This window comes from Camelus bactrianus, chromosome 3 (assembly GCF_048773025.1).
Source record: "Camelus bactrianus isolate YW-2024 breed Bactrian camel chromosome 3, ASM4877302v1, whole genome shotgun sequence".
Classification (NCBI taxonomy): Eukaryota; Metazoa; Chordata; class Mammalia; order Artiodactyla; family Camelidae; genus Camelus; species Camelus bactrianus.
In genome coordinates this window covers 104,752,290-104,772,803 of record NC_133541.1, presented here as the reverse complement: position 1 = coordinate 104,772,803, position 20,514 = coordinate 104,752,290, and the positions used below count along the sequence as shown (strand labels likewise).

The 20,514-nt window shown below is 42.9% G+C and overlaps 1 protein-coding gene across 3 annotated transcripts in view; it reads left to right on the top strand.

Annotated features, from left to right (window-relative positions):
* PPP2R2B (protein phosphatase 2 regulatory subunit Bbeta) overlaps nt 1–20,514 on the top strand; it is a 401,537-nt gene that overhangs the window by 330,364 nt on the left and 50,659 nt on the right. For all 3 annotated transcript variants that reach the window (XM_045520069.2, XM_074360886.1, XM_010959614.3), the window contains exon 6: nt 20,041–20,218. In XM_045520069.2, the coding sequence (XP_045376025.1) occupies nt 20,041–20,218 (178 nt within the window). The remainder of the gene's footprint in view (nt 1–20,040; nt 20,219–20,514) is intronic.

The window sequence follows — 20,514 nt, the reverse complement described above, 5'->3', positions numbered from 1 at the left end:
CATTGTGAAAACTGCAGCAAATAATTTTCCTCCTTGATGTCTTTTTTTTGGCACATTCTTACTTGTCAATCAATAAATTACGCCCTGCCAAGCTCCAGCAGCCTGGCTTCCTTCTTTACCACTTACATTCTCCTTTTGTGTTTAAAAAAGAGCTCATTATTTTTCTCTTAACCTCCAGTGATATCTTCCCTTTATTCCCTCCCTTTGTTTTGCTTATCGTTTAACTTAATTCTCAAATGGCACCCATCTGCACCTGCCTCGATTCTCTGCATTTTCCCCTCTCATAACCAGAAGGTAATGAGACTACCATTAGAGTCACGTGCTCCTTTTCTGATCACACCAGGATAAGGAAATGGCATTTAAATAGCAGTAGCAGATAATACAATAGAAGATAAGCCATAGTAGGGATCTCAGCTACTCAGGTAGGTAGTTTTATGCTCGCCGGGATGCATAGGGCTTCCTGTCAGAACTGTGCCTCGATTTTCTCATCTCAGGATTGAGGTTAACCATCACTTACTGTCTGTTTCATGGGGTGCTTGTGAGGATTAGATGAGATAAATCATGCCATATGCTTGATGGGAGGCATATAGCAAGCCCTCAGGAAGCATTAGGTACTGTTACGATTACAGTAAACAGATGTAAAAGACGCAGTCCCGCACTTTGGGGGTTTGGAAGCTGCAGCTGTACGTGGGTGAGAGGGATGTAGTCAGTGACCAGTCAGGGACCCCAGCTCTCTAGAGTGATCACCCGTTATGTGCAGAGGATGCATTCCAAGAACCCCTAGTGGATGGCTGAAACCGCACATAGTACTGAGCCCTAAATATACTGTTTTTTCCTATACATACGTACCTACAATGAAGTTTAATTTATGAATTAGGCACAGTAAGAGATATCTGAATTGCCAGTATCACTACTTTTGTGCTTTGGGGCTTTTATTAAGTAAAACAAGGGTTACTTGAATACAAGCACTGTGCTACCTCGACAGTTAATCTGATCACCAGGAGGGCTACTAAGTGACTAATGGGCAGGATTTGCTAGACCAAGGGATGATTCACATCCAGCTAGATTTCATCACGCTACTCAGGACAATGTGCAATTTAAAACTTACGGATTGTTTATTTCTGGAATTTTCCATTTAGTATGTTTGGACTGTAGTTGACCGCAGGTAACTGAAACCACAGAAAGGGAAACCATGGATAAGGGGGAACTACTGCTATTTGTTTATACAAATAACACTGAAAAGGCACACGAAATAACATTGAGTGACCTAAGGACAGAGACTCTTGTTTGTTGTCCTGTTCCCAAGACCCAGGATTGTGCTTGACACAAAGTAGGCTACCTATAAATACGTGAGATCAACATCTATTAATCACCTAACACGTCCCAGGCACTGCAGTGGTCACCTTCAAAGATGACTGCATTCCCCAAAGTCCGGGCTCTGTGTCTCTTGGTACAAGACAAAGCTTTAAGTAATACTGAATCGTATAACTGAAGTTTTTCTCTTTTCATCTCTTTCAAAAATTATTCTGATTATATAAAGCCTGAGGTCTCACTTTGATATTAACATGTTTTAACACCTCTAATAAAATAACACTTACAAGTCTTGATTTTTTTTAAAACTGAGAGCTGGCCTTAAGCTCTAAGTCTTTCCAGGCGACCATATATAGCTAGAATTTAAGAACTATTTTTTCATTGTATTTACTTTTGTAACGTTCTTCTGGTTTTCCATGAATCGCCATGACATAAAGTTCCCTATCAAAATTAATGTGGTTAACTAAAAAGCTGATTTACTTAAAGGAAATATTAAGTAAATAGTAGTATAGGTAAACAGATAAGGTAAAACACATTGAAGAAGCACTAGTCTAATTTCCCTGCACTTATCTGGGAAGCTTTTTAAAAATCAAGGTGCCCAAGCCCAACTGAGTTTGAGTCTCAAAGTGTAGATTTGGACAATTGTATTTTCTGTTCCTCCTTAAGAGATCTCAGGTGGTTCCAATGAAAAACCAGTTTAGGAATCTCTGAATGAGAAAGTCACCAATTTTCTTTATGTAAAAAATATTTTTAATTCAATCAGCAAACATTTGTTGAGCATCTGCTGTGGGTAATGCTCTGTGCCCTGCGTGCTGGCGATAAAATGGGAAACAATATGGAGGCAGCCCCTGCCACCATGGAGCTTACATTCTAGAAGAAGCTCATAATACTATGTTCCCTGTGTTTTTGCCCGCCTAAAAATGCTGCTTCCGTGCTGAATCACAGCCTGAAAGAACACAGAATCGTCATAACTTTGTGGCACTGTTCGGTTATGTTCCTGGCATGGAGTTTACTATAGAGAGAAGTCTGAAACCAGCCTTAATTTTACATCTTTTTTTTAATTGAAGTATAGTTGATTTACAATGTTGTATTAGTTTCTGGTGCATACCACAGTGATTCAGTTATACATTTTTTTCATATTCTTTTTCATTATAGGCTATTATAAGCTAATAAGTGTAGTTCCTTATGCTCTACAGTAGGAACCTTGTTGTTTATCTATTTTGTACATAGTAGTATGTATCTGCAAATCCCAAACTCCTAATTTCCACCCCTACTTTCTCCTTTGGTAACTATAAGTTTTCTATGTCTATGAGTTTCTTTCTCTTTTGAAAATAAGTTCATTTATGTCATTTTTTTATATTCCATATATTAAGTGATATATGATATTTGTTTTTCTCTGTCTGACTTACTTCACTAAGTATGATAATCTCCAGGTCCATTCATGTTGCAGCAAATGGCATTAGTTTATTCTTTTTTATGGCTGAATGATATTCCACTGTGTGTGTGTGTGTGTGTGTAAGTGTGTGTGTGTGTGTACACACTGCAACTTCTTTATCCAGTCATTTTCAGTGGACGTTTAGGTTGCTTCCATGTCTTGACTATTGTAAACAGTGCTGCCATGAACTCTGGGGTGCATGTATCTTTTCCAGTTAGAGTTTTCTCCAGATATATACCCAGGAGTGGGATTGCTGGATCATATGGTAACTCTATTTTTAGTTTTTTAAGGAATCTCCATACTGTTTTCCACAGTGGCTGCACCAAATTACATTCCTACTAACAGTGTAGGAGGGTTCCTTTTTCTTCACAGCCTCGCCAGCATTTATTGTTTGTGGACTTTTGAAATGATGACCATTCTGACTGGTGTGAGATGATACCTCACTGTGGTTTTGATGTGCATTTCTCTGATACTTAGCAATATTGAGCATCTTTTTGTGTGCCTATTGGCTGTCTGTATGTCTTTACATCTTATTTTTGACTCATTTTTAAAGATCTGCATAACCCATAAACCTTTATACTTGAAGTGGGATAACTTCACCAGAGAATGCCTTGGTATTAACCATTCTCCATCAGTTTTTGTAGAAATAGTGTACCCTTCAAGCTTTTCAATCTTGGATTTAAGTCTTTGTTTCAGGCAATTTTTAAAAATACAGTTTAAGTATTTTTTTCCCAGTCACTTCTTTTGGTCTCTTCATGACCGACACATACATCGGCTCCTCTTTCTTTTTCTTGTATCTATAATCTTATTTCTGTTGATTTTTATATCTTAATACTTTTTCATTTTGTTTTGTGTCACTTCCTCAAGCTTACAAACATGTTGAAAGGTATGTTTTCAAGATTTTCTTTACGTTTTACTGTTGTTACTTCAAAGCAGCTAGTGTCACTATAGTTGTTTTATTTTCTCTTTCATTTCCCTCCTAAGTTCTGCTAGCTTGTCATCACTTCCACATAAAAAGCCTCCCAGCTGTTCTTCCTACATTCGCTCACTCTCCCCACCACCTTCAACAATCTGATAACCACATAGCACTTAGTATAATACTTTAAAATTGTAAATTAGATTATTCACTACCCTGTTAAGAGCCTCAGATGGTTTCCCCTTACCATTTAGAGTGAATTCCAAAGTCCTTATCGTGACTTACAAGGCCCTACTATTGATCCCTGCCTACAAATTATTTGATGAGTTTCTTATATTATTTGGCTCTTTGCTTTGTCTTCCTGATTAGTGAGATGCTTTTGGGAAAAGATGATTCCATACCAGTATAGCACCTTGAATCTAGTAAGTGCTCAGGAAGTACTGTTGGAAATAGTTATATTAACTCTTTCAAGTATTAGACCGTCTTACTGTAAGTAGATCTTGGCAAAGGAAGATAGAAGATCCCAGGAGGATAATCCAATAAAGAGTCTTAAAAGTATCAAGATTTTAGATTCTCTGATGTGGTAGAAAAAGTATGGTCCGTTAATTCAATTGTGTTTGAATCCTGCCTCTGCTGACCCTAACTGAATGACCTCATGACTCACTATGGCATTTAACCTTTGAGCCTCAGTTCTTTAATTACCTGTAGAAGATCGATAAAACCATGTGGGATTCTTTGTGACGCTTAAAGGAGTCAGTGGCATATGGGAAACAGGAGGTATTTGAAAAAGAGTTAGTAAGGTGGGCGATTTTACAGAGGCTAGATTCCAATGTCATTTGTAAAAATATCTTAGAAAAATCTCTTAAATCACCCATATGATCTAGTGTACATAGTTTTTATAAACTCTGTGCAAAATAATATGTATGTATAAATATGCATAATATAAGGAATAGCGTACAATATAATGCTGTGCCAAAAACTTGAAAGGCCATTCATGAAAAATAGGCTTCTTTGAGCCTTAGTAGCTCATTTAACACATCAAGGTGCTAGGAGGTAAGATCTGCACAGGTGACCTGTCTGAAGAAAGAGCAGGTCCACTGCCCACATCTCATACTTACTTGGGTGCCTGGAACCATTGAGTGGAATGTGGTTGCAATAGTCAGCACTATTTTAATGTGTTTCCTTTTTTTTTTTTTTTTCTGACTTAAGCTGAGCGTATATAGTTGAATACACAGGTTAATGCCTATGTGTTGTGATTCAGTAAATAATTATTCCTAGAGTAGAGGCAAAATAAGTTCTCAACAGAATGTGAATTAGGTGGAAGTTGGGTGGGGTGATTTGATATTCAACTACAGTGATTTTAAATGAGATGGTTATTTGTCCTCTTTCCTCTGTGTGATTAGTTTTCCCTTCCTTTTCATGGTTAGCCTCAGAGCTTTATGGTTTTGAAAGAGGTCCTCTGCTTTGCCTGTTTAAGAAAATAATTTATATTTCTCCCTTCCGGAAGAAGAAAACAGTTATTGGAGTTTATAATCCTATGAGTCAACCTCAAAGACTTGAAGCTCCACCCCTGCTCCCTCCCTCCTGCTCCCCACCACCGTGTAGGCTCACATTTCAGGAAACCAGAGGGCAAAGAAAAGTTCGGGGATGAGTCAGGGGCTAGATGGCAACCTTGAAAACCTGAGGGGAACAGACTGGCTAGAGAGTTCTAAAAGGACAGAACACGGTGCTAACGCACGTGGAGAGAACATTCAACCATCCGTGTGTAGCCTGTGGGAAGACAAAGTGAATGTGCAGAAAAGATTCCAGGGTCATAGTGAATAACAGTGTAAAAATGTCAGTTCAAACTAGACCAGGCGTGAAGTCACCCAAAATAGCATGTTTCTCCAGAAGTAATTACCAAATCTTACTCAGTTCAGGATAAACTCTTATTCTAAAACAATTTAAGGATCTAGTCTGAAAAAAACATACGATTGCCACAGAAAGATCTCATAGAACTTGTAAGACTGACAGGGAAGTGGGGGGAAATTAAAAGAGAGAGTTAAAGAAATGGGTTTATTGGTTGAAGAAGATTAAAAGGCAATTAAAACAGCATTCCAGATGAAATAAAATTTCTTTTCAAGGAATAGTGACTGACTGTGCTCACCCTCCTTGAAGAAGAGACTGTGAGAAGGCTAAATTATTAACACTCAGACTCAAGTTAGGAAATAATTCCAAGAAGGCTGGCAAATTGGAGCCCATTTGAAGAAGGGAGCTAGAATTTATCTTTTCTTTAGAACTCTTAAAAATAGCAGATTGTTCTTCACTGGATTGTGTGCATATAGGGCACAAGGAACGGAGAGGGTTCTAGGGCGATGGGGGTGGAGATCTTCCTTTGGGATGGGGACAGGGTAGATGGAAGTCGGGTAATAAGGGAAGCATTGGAGGAAAGGGTATGTATGGAGGGGAGGATGGATGCAGTAGGTTCAAGGGCAGGGCTGAGACTTCACCAGCAGGGTCTGACTCTTCCAGTCTTCCTGTCTGGTTTCCCTCCTCTCCTTCCTAACCGTGCTGCGTGTTTGGTTGGGAAGCATAATGGAGTCAGGGCTGGAGTGATTCATTGGAGGCCATGTTCAGACTGGTAAACAGACAAAGGTAACCTCTGTTGGCAAAGAGAGAAGAAAGAGCCTGACATGTAGAGAGAAGCAGTTTAAGAAACCGCTGGCCCTTAAGAGAGGCAGACAGGAGGCAGAAAGACAAAGGGTAGTTCCCCAGGTCCCTAAAACCGTGCTGAGCCCTGTTCCATTTCACATGCTCCATTTTCAGTCCTGAAAGGCTGTGAGATTTTTCTGTCCTACAATAATCCTTTTGGGTTTGGTGTCTTAGTTTTGGGGGGTTTTTTTGTTTTGTTTTGTTTTTTAAGTGAATTTGAGAAGGTTTCTGTTACTTGCATCTAAAGAATCCAGACTAGAATAGAACTTCCCCCACCCTCAGCCTTTCTTCTCTCTCCCGAGTCCTGCCTTCAAAGGCTTGCCATCCCCTCCTCTTTATAGTCCGGGATTGCAGCTGCTTCTCTTAGATTCTCTCTGTCGACCCATTCCTCCACCCATCTCCTGATCTGTCGTCATCATTACGCAGAAAAATCCAATCACCCAGAACCCATGACTCATTAGATTCCTACCACCGTCTCCCACATTCACATATGCACTGTCTCCCAATCCTATATTTCACTTCTAAGAGAAAAGGATAAATCCTAGGAAGAGAATTTAGGAAATCACATTCAAGTTCAGAACAGTTAGTAGGATGGAAGAGATCTGACTTGACATGAACTTAATGTGAAAGAAGACCTGGGAATTTTGGTTGACAATTCGATACGGACTGTTACAAAGTCAGTTTTAAGCCACGTAAGTAGAAAGCACATGTCTTGTGTGGAAGAGTACAGGTCCCTCTGTGTTCTGAGCTCTGGTAGATTGTGTTCCATCGGGAGAGGTGAAGGAGCCCTAACATTTGGTAGGTTATAAAGATTGGAGTCAAATCTCGGTGTAATTTATTGAATGGGGAATGGGATGAGTTGAGATCTGTCCTCAAACATCTGGAGGGCTTTTGCATGGAGGAAGTGGGTAGACTGGCTTTCTGTCCACCCAGGGAACTCGCAGGTGGACTGTTGAGGAAAGCAGATCTAAACTCAAAGGAGTGAGGAAGCCATGCTCATTAGAGCTGCTGACACTTCCCCAGGAAGAGTCCAGTGCAGGCTGAAGCATCCCGAGAATCCTGCCCTGGCTGGGCATTAGATGTGAGGACTTAACCTTCTTTTTCTTTTACATTATGAAACTAACGCAGGGTTATAGCAACAAGTTAAGTAATACTATATGGTGGCCCCACATGTGAAGGTAACTCGTGTTACTGGTTTGGTGTGTATCTTTCCATACCTTTCTCTATGCCTGCACAAACATATTAACATCAATGGATGGATGTGATTTTGTTTTATTTTTACAAAATTGAGGTCATCCTATACACACTACCCTGCTCAGTAATGTAAGCAGCCCTCTGGGTCGGTTCACCTTTGAAGTAGCTGCAGATACTCTGTAGTTTGCAGATTGTAACTTATTAAGATAGTCCCCTGTTGATAGACAGTCCAGTTGTTTCCAGATTTTGCTACAATGCAATGGTACGTAACAATGCTACAATAAGTGATCTCAAACATATATTGTCTATAAACTGATGTTTTGCTTTTGTAGGATGGTTTCCATTCAGTTAGGCTTTTTTGAGCTGAAAGATGTGCACGTTATTGTTTTAATGGCTACTTTGAGATCACCTTCTGAAAATCTTGTTGCAGTTCATACTGCCACCAGCAAGTGCCCATTTCCTCATACAGCCTCCAGCATAGAATGTTATCAGTGATTGTAATTTCTGCCCATCCGAGTAGAGATACTACTGAGAGTGTAGGATAGTGATTGAGGGTAAGGATGCTCTTGGCCAAAACACCCAACTCCCTATCTCAGCTCCAGTGAGCACTAACTTTCTGACTTTAAGCTAAGACACATAACTGCTTTGTATCTCAGTTACCCTTATTTGTGAAAAGAGGTATGATATGAATACCAGCCATAAAATTGTTTTGAGTATTAAATGAATTGCGACAAAAGACTTAGAACAGTAACTGGCAGATAGTAAAATTCTTATAAGTAAAGATTAAAGATGAACAAGATCAATCTTCTGGAAGATTAAAGATAAAAATATCTTAACTTCCATCTCCTTGACTATTAATAAGATTAAGTAAATTTCTATATATTTCTTGGTCATTTGCATTTTGCTTTCTCTAAATTTTCTGTTCATATCCTTTGGCCAGATGTTTACTGAGTTCTCCTTTTGTCAATTTGGGGGAATTCTATATATTATAAATAGTAACCCTTTCCTGTCATTTTTTATCTTCCATAGATTATTTGATTTTTATCTGTTTATTCAAATCAAAGTTATTTTTAAAGTTAACATAAAAACCTCAGTCAGTACAGAACTATAAAAATAATTTTAAACACATATAATCTCATACTCCAGAAGATAACCATTGTTAAGAGTTTGTTGTATGGAAACTCTTCCATTTACCCTCTCCAGTTCATTGGCTTTCACCCTTGGCTCTACAATTCACCTACGGGGCTTTCAAAATGCTAGAATTCCACCTCCCAGGCATTCTGATGTAACACCACCCATCGGTGAGGCCCAGGCATCAGTTTTTAATAAGAGACCCCATTTGATTCTAATGTGCACATTGGGATGAGAACCAGATGTTGCAATCCTGAAAGGTCACTGTTTGTCAATTTGTTCCTAAATCATAATGTCACTAGTAATCACTACCGCCATCTGTTGGCTGGAGGCAGAACAGACAGTTTAGCTGTGCATACAGCTTTGCTCCTATGAAAGACCATGTTTTAAAGTTCTTAGAGATGCATCTTTGTATACATCCACACCTTTTTAGTGTAAGGACATCTCAGGTAACTTCCAACTCTAAGATTCTTGAAGTTTAGATCGAATTTATATTTATCTTCTTGGTCCTGTATAAGTCACAGTAATAAATGGCAGAATATAGCATGGTACTCCTGAGGTCTTGTCGATCTTTAATCATCAGAGATTCAATATTTATCCTGATTGTTAATAGGATAAAGTGTGTGGACAGATTTGAGAAATGCTTTCATCAGTAGCAGTTGAAAAACAAAACAAAAACAATTTTCGTGATTAATCCTAACCAGACTAACCCAGAATTAAACCACTGCCTCTTCCCATCCCATCCCCTTCCCTACCTATAAACGTTAATTGAAATTTCCCTCTACTGTGGTATTTTAAGATGTCTCCTTTTTTCCTGTGGAATTACACAATGTGAAACATCAAGGGAAGTAACAGCAAAGGCAGTGAACAGGGAAACACGCTTTGAGAAATAGCAATGTTGGCAGAAAACTGAAGTGTCTGGAGAAAAAAAATAAGACAAAACTGGCAGAATTACAGCCTGCTGCATGGGCTGGTAATTAGATAGTGAGTTTATCTTCTGAGGGAAAGATATTTTTCCTCTCTTTTCTGTAGAGAGGCCAAAAGAAGTCAAACACACTGAGAGCATGAAATTGTTAGTCTGCCATAAAAACCATCTTTGAGGCATTGGGTTTAAAATACATATATATATATATATATATATATATAAATTCCCTAGGCATTTTTTATGGGTTGTGTGTTGTTCTTGTAGCTGAAAATAGGGAATAAGTCTTCAAAAGAGATAGATAGATAGACAGACAGACATATTGATTGATTGATTTTTATATATAATATATATAAAGACTTTTAAAACCAGAACATCTTTTTTAAATTTTTTTAATGGAGGTACTAGGGATTGAACCCAGGACCTTATGCATGCTAAACACACACTCTACCACTGAGCTATAACCCTCCCCCTAAACCAGAACATCTTTGTGAACTGGACCTTCTTGCTGTCTGTAGTGGAAGTTAATGCTGGGTTTCTTTTATCCACCCTAGATTTAGACTCTCCAGAAAGTTTTCCTTAGGTACTAGATTTCTCAGTCTCAGAACTATTGACATTTTGGACCGGGTAATTCCTTGCTGCTGGAGGCTGTCCTGGCCATCCTAGGGCTCTTAGCATCACCCTGGGCCTCTACCCTCTAGATGCCAAAAGCATACACCCCATTGTGGAAAACCAACAATATCTCCAGACATTGTCATATGGCATTTTTGTCCCCAGTGAAGAACCACTGATACGGAGGAGGCTTATGGCCCTGGTTTGGGGAAGTGGGTTATCACTTTTTCAAAAAAACAATTCACCTAATTCCCCAGTCTAAATTAGATCCCCTGTTTCTTTTTCATGAAACGGTATTCTTTTGCTCTCTTTAACAACACACATCTCTTCATAGCATCGCGACGCTTTATGACAATGCATCTACCTTGAGGCATTAGTGTCCTTCTTCCCTATTAGACTAAGTGCCGCAACTAATCTGCTTTGTTCACTCTGTGCACGTCCTGCCTAGAGCAGTGATTGGCATTTAATAAATGTTTGTCACATGAAAGAATATAATTCGAAGATATTTAAGACCCTGAAGCACAAAGCCTGATCTGGTCCAAAGGGGGTTTTCCTCTCAGGCTTATTTCAATCTATGTGACAAAGCCAGGAAGAGAAAAAATCAGGGGCATATTGAGGCTGTTGAAGGGTGTGATCAGGGAAATCTAAAAATTAGATTATTTGGATAGGATTCCCTGGGGTTCTTGGCGGGGTGGTGTTGAGTGGCAGCTTCATTCTGGAAACAACAGCTCTGATATGTCACTGGAAACCGGAGCCAACGCATCACTCCTGCTTTCTGAACTCCATCCACCATTGACCCCTGGAGGAAACAAGTTTTTTGACCAGGGTGAGGCGTCACGCTTCGTTAATTCTCTGAGAAAAAAATGCCCCAAGACCAGGAGAGACGAGCCTTGGGAAAATAAACCTCTACACAGACAGCACAAGAGGCCTTTAAATGCCTCTTTTCAGGTTCTTAAAAAATGGAATTAAGATGCATATTTTTTAAAATGAAAAATGACTGGCATTCTTCCCACCGAAAATGGGAAGTAATTTAATTTGCTAGTGGTTTATTTTCTTTGACAGTCTTTGTACATTCTCGATTTGGTTTGTTACACTGAATTACCCTTCGATAATGGGGACACAGAATGCCAGACTCTGCCCCCCAGGTTGGTTTGATAATTGGATGAACGACCAGATTGTTCAAGGTTTTCATGACAATGTGAACAGAAGCTATTTGGAAAACTCAGAACCAGAAAAGCCTTCAGCTTTTTTTTTCTTTTTTTTTTCCAACAAAGTTAATTGCTACCCAGTGACCAATCATTCCGCTAGCCACTTCTCCTGAGCAATGCTAAATGCTGTAATCATGACTGAATTCCCTGGGAGGATGGAAGGGATGCCTGAAACACCCAGCCAATAGAAAAAGTCCAAAAATCTTCCCTAGGCAATCTCTCAGAATGGACCATTTTTCTACAGTTGGAAGTTAATGGAAAGAATCCCAGTGATAACTACCATAGGGGCTGGAGTCAGACCGTCAAGCTGGAAGTTACCTGAGATGTCCTTACACCTACTACCTGTATGACCTTGAGCAAATTTCACCACCTCTTTTGCTTCAGGATCTGCATCTGCAAAATGCAAACAGTCTTAGTACCTAGGTCATCGTGAAGCTTCAGTAACATCGTGCACAGAAGTACTTAGCACAACCCGGGCACCAAGTAAGCTCCCATAAATGTTTCTTGGGTAGACAGTATGTTTCAGGCCCTGTGCTAAGTCTCCTCAACAAACCTACTGTGAGTTGCTCTCTGAACACGACACAGGGAGCCTTGACAGGGAGGAAGGTCATGTGGCAAGCCCAGGGTCTCATGGCTGATCAGTGGTCCAGCCAGGATTCAAGCCCAGGCCTGCGTGACTTCAAAAACTCTTTCACACCATACAACTTCACATGTTGTGCTTGTGTGCCCCCAGAAGGATTCGGAAAAGCCACGTAGCTTCCTGGGCATTTTTAGGTTAGACAACTAAGCACTTCCGTTGTAGTGTTAAGTCATTTCAGAGAATGTGATTTCAGGAGTATTTCGAACACAGGCAGTTTAAAATTAAACTCTTACATCACCTTTTTAATGCATCCCATGGAATTTAAATACCCTTGTAACTGGATACCCATTGATTTCCACTAAAAGAATAACGAACACATTCTTTAAAAGTCAGAGCTTTATATTGTCCCTTTTTCGTCAAGTGTGTACTTTCACTGCACTTCCCCCAAATAAATGTTAAAAGCTTTTTGGGGATTATTTCTACAACAAAAATAGATAGGTTTTTCCTTCCCTATGAGTGTAGGACTATCAGAGTTTACATTTTTCTGGTGGGAGAGGGAAATAGCTCAGTGTTAGAGTGCATCTTGGCATGCATGAGGTCCTGGGTTCAATTCCCAGTACCTCCCTTAAATAAAAATAAATAAAGGTAAATTTTTAAATTATTTGGATTTAATTATCTCTAAAGTTATTAATAGAACACCACTGACCAAAACAATATAAACATGTAATTCTGACAAATAATGATCAAACATAAAAAGTAAAATTTTATTAGAAATTTATATTATAATGAGCTGGGGGCGGGGGTATTTGGGGGACTTTGATTAAAGGTTTCTGACTGTCCCTACCCGAAGTGTTTGAGCCTTGGTTAGTGCGCCACATTAGGACTGAGGATGGGGAAGGTGTGTCTTTCTTTTCCAAAGGTGGGAAGGAGAACCTAGGCTGTGGGTTATGTCCTGACATGATTTGATTTGGGGAAGGAAAATACATTAAGTTAGAAATGGGGAAACGTTTTCCTTTAAAACTGTCCCAGATAGTTCTGGGGAAGGCGCCACATTCTTCTGTTTGCGGACAGCTGCTCTGCACCACTAAGCTGTGTTGCTTTGGAACAGAGATATTTATAGCAGGACCCAGTGGCTCTCCCATCTTCAAGATGACTCACTCGCTCTTCCTTGACAGTGAAGTCTGGGTGCTTTCAGCTATTGGCTTTATCCCAAACCTGCAGTAATTGTCGTTGGAGAGTCACAAAAGATGTCTCTTGAAGGAAGCCCAGGGAAAGGCAAGGTGGCAAACTTGAAGTGAGACTGAAATCTGGAACTTTCTATCCTCTCCTCCAGCTTTACCATTTAGTGCCTCTAGCTGGGATAGTGTGAGCACCCCGCCACACCCAATTCTCCACCAGGCCTCGAACCTGTGGTCCCAGAGCACCAGAGGCAGGGTTTCCTCGCACCAAGAAAAGGTGGACAGCTCCCGTCTGTTTCTGTTTTAGATCAAACAGACATGGTTTCAGCTTCCCAAAAGGGCTGGTTATGAACAAGCCAGAGTAGGGAGTAGTGCATTGCCTGTCCCCACTAAGCTATGTAAGGGTACTCTGTGTGGTGACTGCCCAGCGCAAAGTGCTCAGTAAATGTTCATCGAAGGTTTATCTGGGGTATGTGTGTGTGTGGGCATAACATTCCTATATGAACTTCCTAATTGATGACATGGAGCCCACCTAACCCCGTAGCCTTTATATATCCTGTCAGTCTCAGTACAAAGTCATCTCTGTATTTGGAAGAGCATTGGGGACATCTGTTGAACACCGACAAGGTGGGTTTAAATTGACAGCAGTTTTCTCAAAAGTCCCCATGATGCTGATGATGAGGACTGGACTGAACGACCAAGCATATTCACATGCTTGTCTGCTGAACTCAGTCAGATGTGACCCTGAGTTCCCAGACAGCTGAAATCCATTCGCATCCTTGTACAAGCGGACAAGGATTCTTGTCCTCTCTTCCTTCTGTGTGACGCCACATTCTTTCTGTTCTTGAGCTCCCGTCTGGCCATCGCTTCTCTCTCAGAGTCTTGCGTTGAATCTGTCGGCTTCCTGGGGCGCTGGAGGTTGCCATGGTGAGCACAGCTGTTGTTTTCTCTCTGTGAAGAGGCCTCACCTCTAGCCTCTCCCCCTGCTGTGTATTTTCACAGATGTTGTTTAAAGTGGGGGCCTCGGGGGCTTCCAGGATTCAGCTCTGCTTTCATCGTGTGTCTCTGAAGGGGGTTTTTGTGACCCGCCGCCACCCGCTTAGGTGCCAGGAAGACTGTGACGTATCGCCACCATGGTCACCAAATAAGCCACATGACAGCGACATTCATTTTGTTAGTAAATGGGTTCTTGGAAGTGAAAGATGATCTTGTCTTTCCCAAGAGGAGAGCCAGGAAAGATAATGAGAAAGACATGAAGGGAGGAAGACTGAAAGAGGAGTTGGGGGAGGCAGAAGGAGGGGGAAGGGGAGGGAAAGAGAGCAAGAATGAGGGACTTTCTTACCAGGGAAGGGGGGTCAGTCTTGGGCAGTTGCCTGCACCTCCCTGAGTCCTCGTTATCCCCACAGTCATACCTGTGATCTAGCCCTAACTGCTGTTCCTACATCTCCCACCACTGTCCTTCCCTGTTCACTCCTCTCCAGCCACAAAGGTGCCTCACTCTTCCTCCTACCCTCTAAGCGCTCTCCGACCTCAGGACCTTTGCACTTGCTATTCCCTCTGCCTGAAATGCTCTGCCACAGGGAGCCACACGGCCCCCTCCCTCCTTTTACTCAGCTCTCTACTCAAATGGCACCCCCCAGGGACGCCTTCCATCACCCCCCCACCCCCACCCCTACACATAGTACACTGTCCATTGTCCGCCTCCTTCCCCAACTCAGGTTGTCTTCAAGGGGTTTAATCAGTATTTGGAGTGAAGAACTAAACCGCGGACCCCTACGCCCAGAACACACGGAATCACACACCTGCACATGTGTGCTTTGCTCCTTCCCCTTTGAGCTTCGGCACTTGCTGGTCCTCCCCTCCCTACCCTCCTCTTCTGTCTGATGGATTCCTATAAGCCCTTCCCTGCCCTGCTGATTTAGTCGTCCCCTCCTTTTGCGGACTCCTCCATTACGGCCCAGACCACCTGCACTGAGATGTCCACGCGCGGCTTGTCTCTGCCACACACCAGACTGCTCTTCTGGTCCCAGCATACAGAGTGGCCAAGCAGTGCCAGGCATGAGCACGCACTGTGTGACTTGCTGCAAGTCACTTAACCTTTCCAGCCTCTGTTTGCTCATCTGGGCAGCAGAGATCATAATATCCACCAAGCTAAGTCATAGGATACTGACGAGGACTCCCTGATGAATCCCTTAAGTGTTTAAAGCATTCTAAGCCGTCAGCTGAGTAAGAGGGTATGAGTGGAGGGTGTGCTTGCTTGAGGTGGGGTGGGCACGGGAGGCCTCTCAGGCGATGATTGTTGAACAGAGACCTGAGTGATGTGAGGGAGGGGCCCGGGGGCTCCCTGGGCACCTTGCATCCTGCTGATATTACAGCTGGGATAGATCTCTGTGAGCCTCACGGCAGGTGAGACTCCAAGGCTGCTCTCTTGGGCCCTGGGACGTTCTTGATCCTGGTTGCCTTGGTAGCCGGCCAGGGTGCTCATCCTTTGGAATCAGGCTCAGGGTGATGAGCTGACACTGAATCCAGGTCGGGGAGACCAATGAGGCACCTGAGGGAGGGGCAGGACTGAATTGCTGCAGTGCAGTCTGGAACCACCTGCCCCCTCCGGGCCCCGTTCTCATTCACAAGCGCAAGGCAGCACCAGCGTTGTCTCAGGGATGTTTCTAGCCCACAGCCACTGCCAGGGTGGCTCAGAAAAGAGTTGAGCTCCCAGGTAAAGGTCCTGGCTTGCTCCTGGATTTTGTCTGGTCTTTGGAGACTGGCTCCAGCACCTGGTGGCAGGGCAGAGGGAGCTCTGATGAGCAGCAGAAACCTGGGCTGGGCTGTCAGCACCCCCGGGTGACCATGGACGTGGCACATCGTCTCTCAGGGCCCTGATTTCCAAACATGCAGATGTCTAGGACTGCCTGGGCCAGTTGGTCTCAAACTTTCTTTATCCACAGAAGTATTTATTTAAGCCAGATAGGATTGAGAATCCAAACAGATGACCAAGGATGAGGAAGAGGGTAAGGCCTAGATACCTCGGCCTCCCACTCTGCCGCATGGCACACATCCACACACCACGGCCTTGAGAGAGGCTCTAAGGGCCCTTCCAGGGGTCACTGTTCCATGGTTCAGTGTCACATCCATATGGCACAGAGTCCTTCCAAAATGTTAGGCTGAACCCTGTGAAATTACTTAGATGTGACCATTTTTGACTTGCATAAGTGGCATTTTCATATTGCAACATCAGACTTGCATTTGCAGCAGTGGCTAAGTGTGTTCCCTCAGGGACCAAAGGGCCCACTTTCAGGCCCTTGACTTCCTCTCTGTAGGACATTGGCCAGGACACTGCACCTCCCTGCACCTCCCCTGTAAAAAGGGCAAACTGAGGAATCTTCCTTGTGAGGTTGGCTACTGAGAGGGCTGAAGGGCACGGGTGCTCTGACACTGTGCCTCATCCTACAGGAAACCCTCCAGGTTCTGACAGAGAAAGCGCTCAGGGTGGCTGGTGAGCTGACCTCGGGGAACAGTGTCCCACTCTTCTCCCTACCTGGCCCTAAAAAGAGTGTGTGGCCGGAGCAGATGGAAAACACAATCCCAGCAGGGCATCCTAACCAGTCTCCTATCTGGCTTAAACTGCCTTAGTTCCTTGTCCCTTCTTGTGAGGGATGTCCCTGGGCAGTGGACAGCCTGGACCTGGACACAGGAATGGTGCTGGAGTACCATGAGTGACATTTATCCCCTGCCTTCTCTGGGCAAAGCATGAGCACTCCCCCCCAACCCAGATACCTGCATGGCGCTTCCCCATTAAGTGGTACATCATGGAATATGTCAGCCTGAATTAGCAGGCAGGCCCGTCACATTAAGCTGAAGCTCTGCACTGGCAGTTCCCACTTTGTAATGCCTCTTGATCTTAGCTGTCATGCCCCCTTCCCTGTCACCACAGCCACGGGAAGCCTCTGCAGACAGCGCCTGGTAATGAAGGAGGCCCAGGGAAGAGTTTAGGAGGAGCCACAGGAGGTCGTCACAGAGTGCGTGTCTCCCGTGGCCCTGGGGAGCCTGCTTTGAGCTCCGCTGCCTCTGTGGGCAGAGGGAGCAGCCGGCGCTCCCTTAGGGGTGGAGGGTGGGTATGGCTCAGTAGAAGAACGCATATTTAGCACTCACAAGGTCCAGGGTTCAATCCCCAGGATTTCCATTTAAAAAAATAAAATGAAAAAAATTTTTAATCAAAATTTTTAAAACTTTCTGGGGAAAAAATAAACTCCAGGTGGGGAACTTCTAGATGACAAACCGCAAGAGCTTGGAATGTATCTCTGCAAGCACATGGAAGAGGTGCCCCACTCAAAAGCCGTGAACACATGCAACACCAAAATGAGATTTCAGAGAGCATTTATCACTTCCTACCACGTGTGATACTCAAGTGTGGTGGGGTACAGTGGGAAAGCACCAGCCTTGCAGTCAGGTAGACTCTGGGATCAGATTCTAGCTATGGCTCCTATAGCTGTGCCACCCTGGGCTGGTGACATAGCTTCTCTGAGCCTGAGTTTTCTCTTTGTAATAGCACTTTGTATTACTAGTATCTATTTCATAGAGTTGTTGAAAGAATTACCTGAGATGGTGTATGAAGGGTAAATGCCCAATACATACTTGTGGGAGAGTGTCTAAGGATAAAGTCACTTTTAAAATCCATTACAAAGCCTTAACTCAGATGCACCCTGGATGTTCAATACTGCGTCACTTTCCTTTTCAAAGTTCTACTTCATTCATCCTCCAACTTGTTCTCCACTGCAAATCAGGAATGATCTAATCAAAATTTTAGACCTGATCATATCAAAATCATTAGAAATCTTTTGATTTCTTCCAATTTCTCTTAAGGTGATGGCAAAAGTCTTTCTTGGGGCCTGCCTCTTACTACCCTGTACTTCACCTCTCACCAAGATTCCCATCACTCTCTGTCTTGACTGTGCTGACCATTCAATCTTTCATTCTTTCCTTACTCACACCTACCACAGGACCTTTGCATGTGCTCTTTCTGCCAACTGGAATATTCCTCCTTCCCCTCCTGGCCTTGTAAACTTCGTACTTTGAGTCATATAATTCATACATCCTCAGCAAAACCTCTCCAGACCTCTCTGACCATTTGCACTATTTATTCTTTTGGGTACTTACTACATTTTATTATGAGATGAGTTTGTATATACCACTATGATCTGGACCAGCCGTATGAAGGCAAGACCTGGATCTGGTTTTGCTTACTAGTTGAGCCCCCCAGGAGCTCGTCCAGAACTCAAGCAAATGTTGCTAAAAGGGTGAGTGCAAGGCTGAACTGGAGGGCACGTCATCTCAACAGACCCCGTGAACCTTCATGATAATTAGAACACAGTGAATACTTCACATAGTATAACCAGAGCCCAGGACGGGCAAGATAGTGGCCCGTGGTCACACAACCTGTCAATGAGAGGTGAATCTGTGATCAGAACCCAGTCCTCCCAGCTCTTGCCACCCCTGGGCTTATGCTCTAGAACCATTGTCCAGAACTGGGTGGAGGGCTCACAAAGACTTGCCCTCCCCTCCCATTCCTGGTTTTCAGGGGACCCCTGGCTTTTCCTGCAGCCACATCTCAAGCCACCTCTGGTTTCCAGCACCACATCTGCACAGGATTCTGTGATTCTTCTGAGTTGTTCATTTGATTTTAAAACTCTCTCAAAATCCTTCAAGACCGAGCTGGGAGAACTCTGATGTGTAACAGGTTATATTGTTGAGGTGACTGTACTTCCCACAGTTTAAACTTGGTTTTCATCTTCTTCCCCTTATCCCCTGGATTGAAACAAGTCCACAAGTTGAAATCTTAGTCGACCACCTGGTATCAGATCAGTCAGGGCTCGGTTGCAAGAGATGACTTCCTTGAAAAGAAAATAGCTTTTGGTCCTTTGATTTTCTTGTTTCTTTTAAAGGACCACACCTGCGTTTTGTGTTTGTTTGGTTTGGTTTTCACCTGTCCCCTTTCAGGCATTAGTGTTCTCACTACTTCCTCCAGAGCCAGTTTGCCTAGATGGAGTCAGAAGTGCCCTTGAATCAAAGAGAGAGTCAGAACAGTGATGGGTCCTTGTTCATATTTGCCAGGAAGAGCTTCTTGTATGGAAACTATTTATCTGCCTGATTCTCTGACCTGTGGGGAAGAAAACATTTACTCACATATCCTTACTTGCTCCTTAAACACATACTTACTGAGTATCCTTTGTATACCAGTAAGATGACCATGTAAGTTATTGTCCCAGCAAGGATCGTTGATGTGAAGGTGGTACACCAACACAACAGGTTAAACAAGACTCCCAGGTTAAACAGGATGTCAAGGGATGACCTATATACTAATGGCTGACTTGGGGCTACTAGAATCTTGGGCAATTATATGCTTTTCCAAAATTCCCGTAAGGATCGAGGACAAAGCCAGGATGGGGTCTAGACCATCAAAGCCATGAAGGATAAATTTAAATCTCAGTTGAAATAGACTTTTCTAAAATTTTCTCACAACTTCCTTTTAAAAACATGTTTCAAACAATCTGGAACAACAAGTCTGATAGCTGATGACCCTAGGGTGGGTTCTAAGTTCCCCTGAGATGAGTCCACCTGGAGGGTCCTGGAAAAAAGCTTAGAATGTAAAGGATGAAATTGCCCATCAGAGCTAAGTGATGATGACTTTTTTTAAGGAAGGAGAAAAACTAAAAGGAACCAAAGGAAATAGGAACCATGTGATTTATCAGTCACTTTCTCTACCTTGCAGCTCTTTTGTGTATCATAATAAAGGACATAAACATGCAAGCTCTTTTCCTAGTGAAGAGCTTTTGTCCTGAAGTGATTTGTTTCTCTTGTATCCCAGGTGCCTGTCCTGAGACCCATGGACCTGATGGTGGAGGCCACCCCACGAAGAGTATTTGCCAACGCGCATACATATCACATCAACTCCATATCAGTCAACAGCGACTATGAAACCTACATGTCAGCTGATGACCTGAGGATTAACCTATGGAATTTTGAAATAACCAATCAAAGTTTTAGTATCCTTTCCTTGGGGCCAATAACCAGTTGGCTTGAATCAAGAGTATTCAGGTATGAGCACGCTTGGGGGGAAGTGGAATAGGGAGGGGCAAATCATGACTGAAGACCTAGCACTTGTGGAGAGCTGTTCTCTTTGAAATTACACTGGCATCTGTGACACCCTTTCATCCAGACAAAGTTAGGGAAGCACTGAATTACAAGTGGTAGGCCAGGACTGCCTCTGATTTGGACCTCTGAATCAGTTCCTTCACACAGAGGCATTTGTGTGGTGTGAATTAGAACTAGACTTGACTTC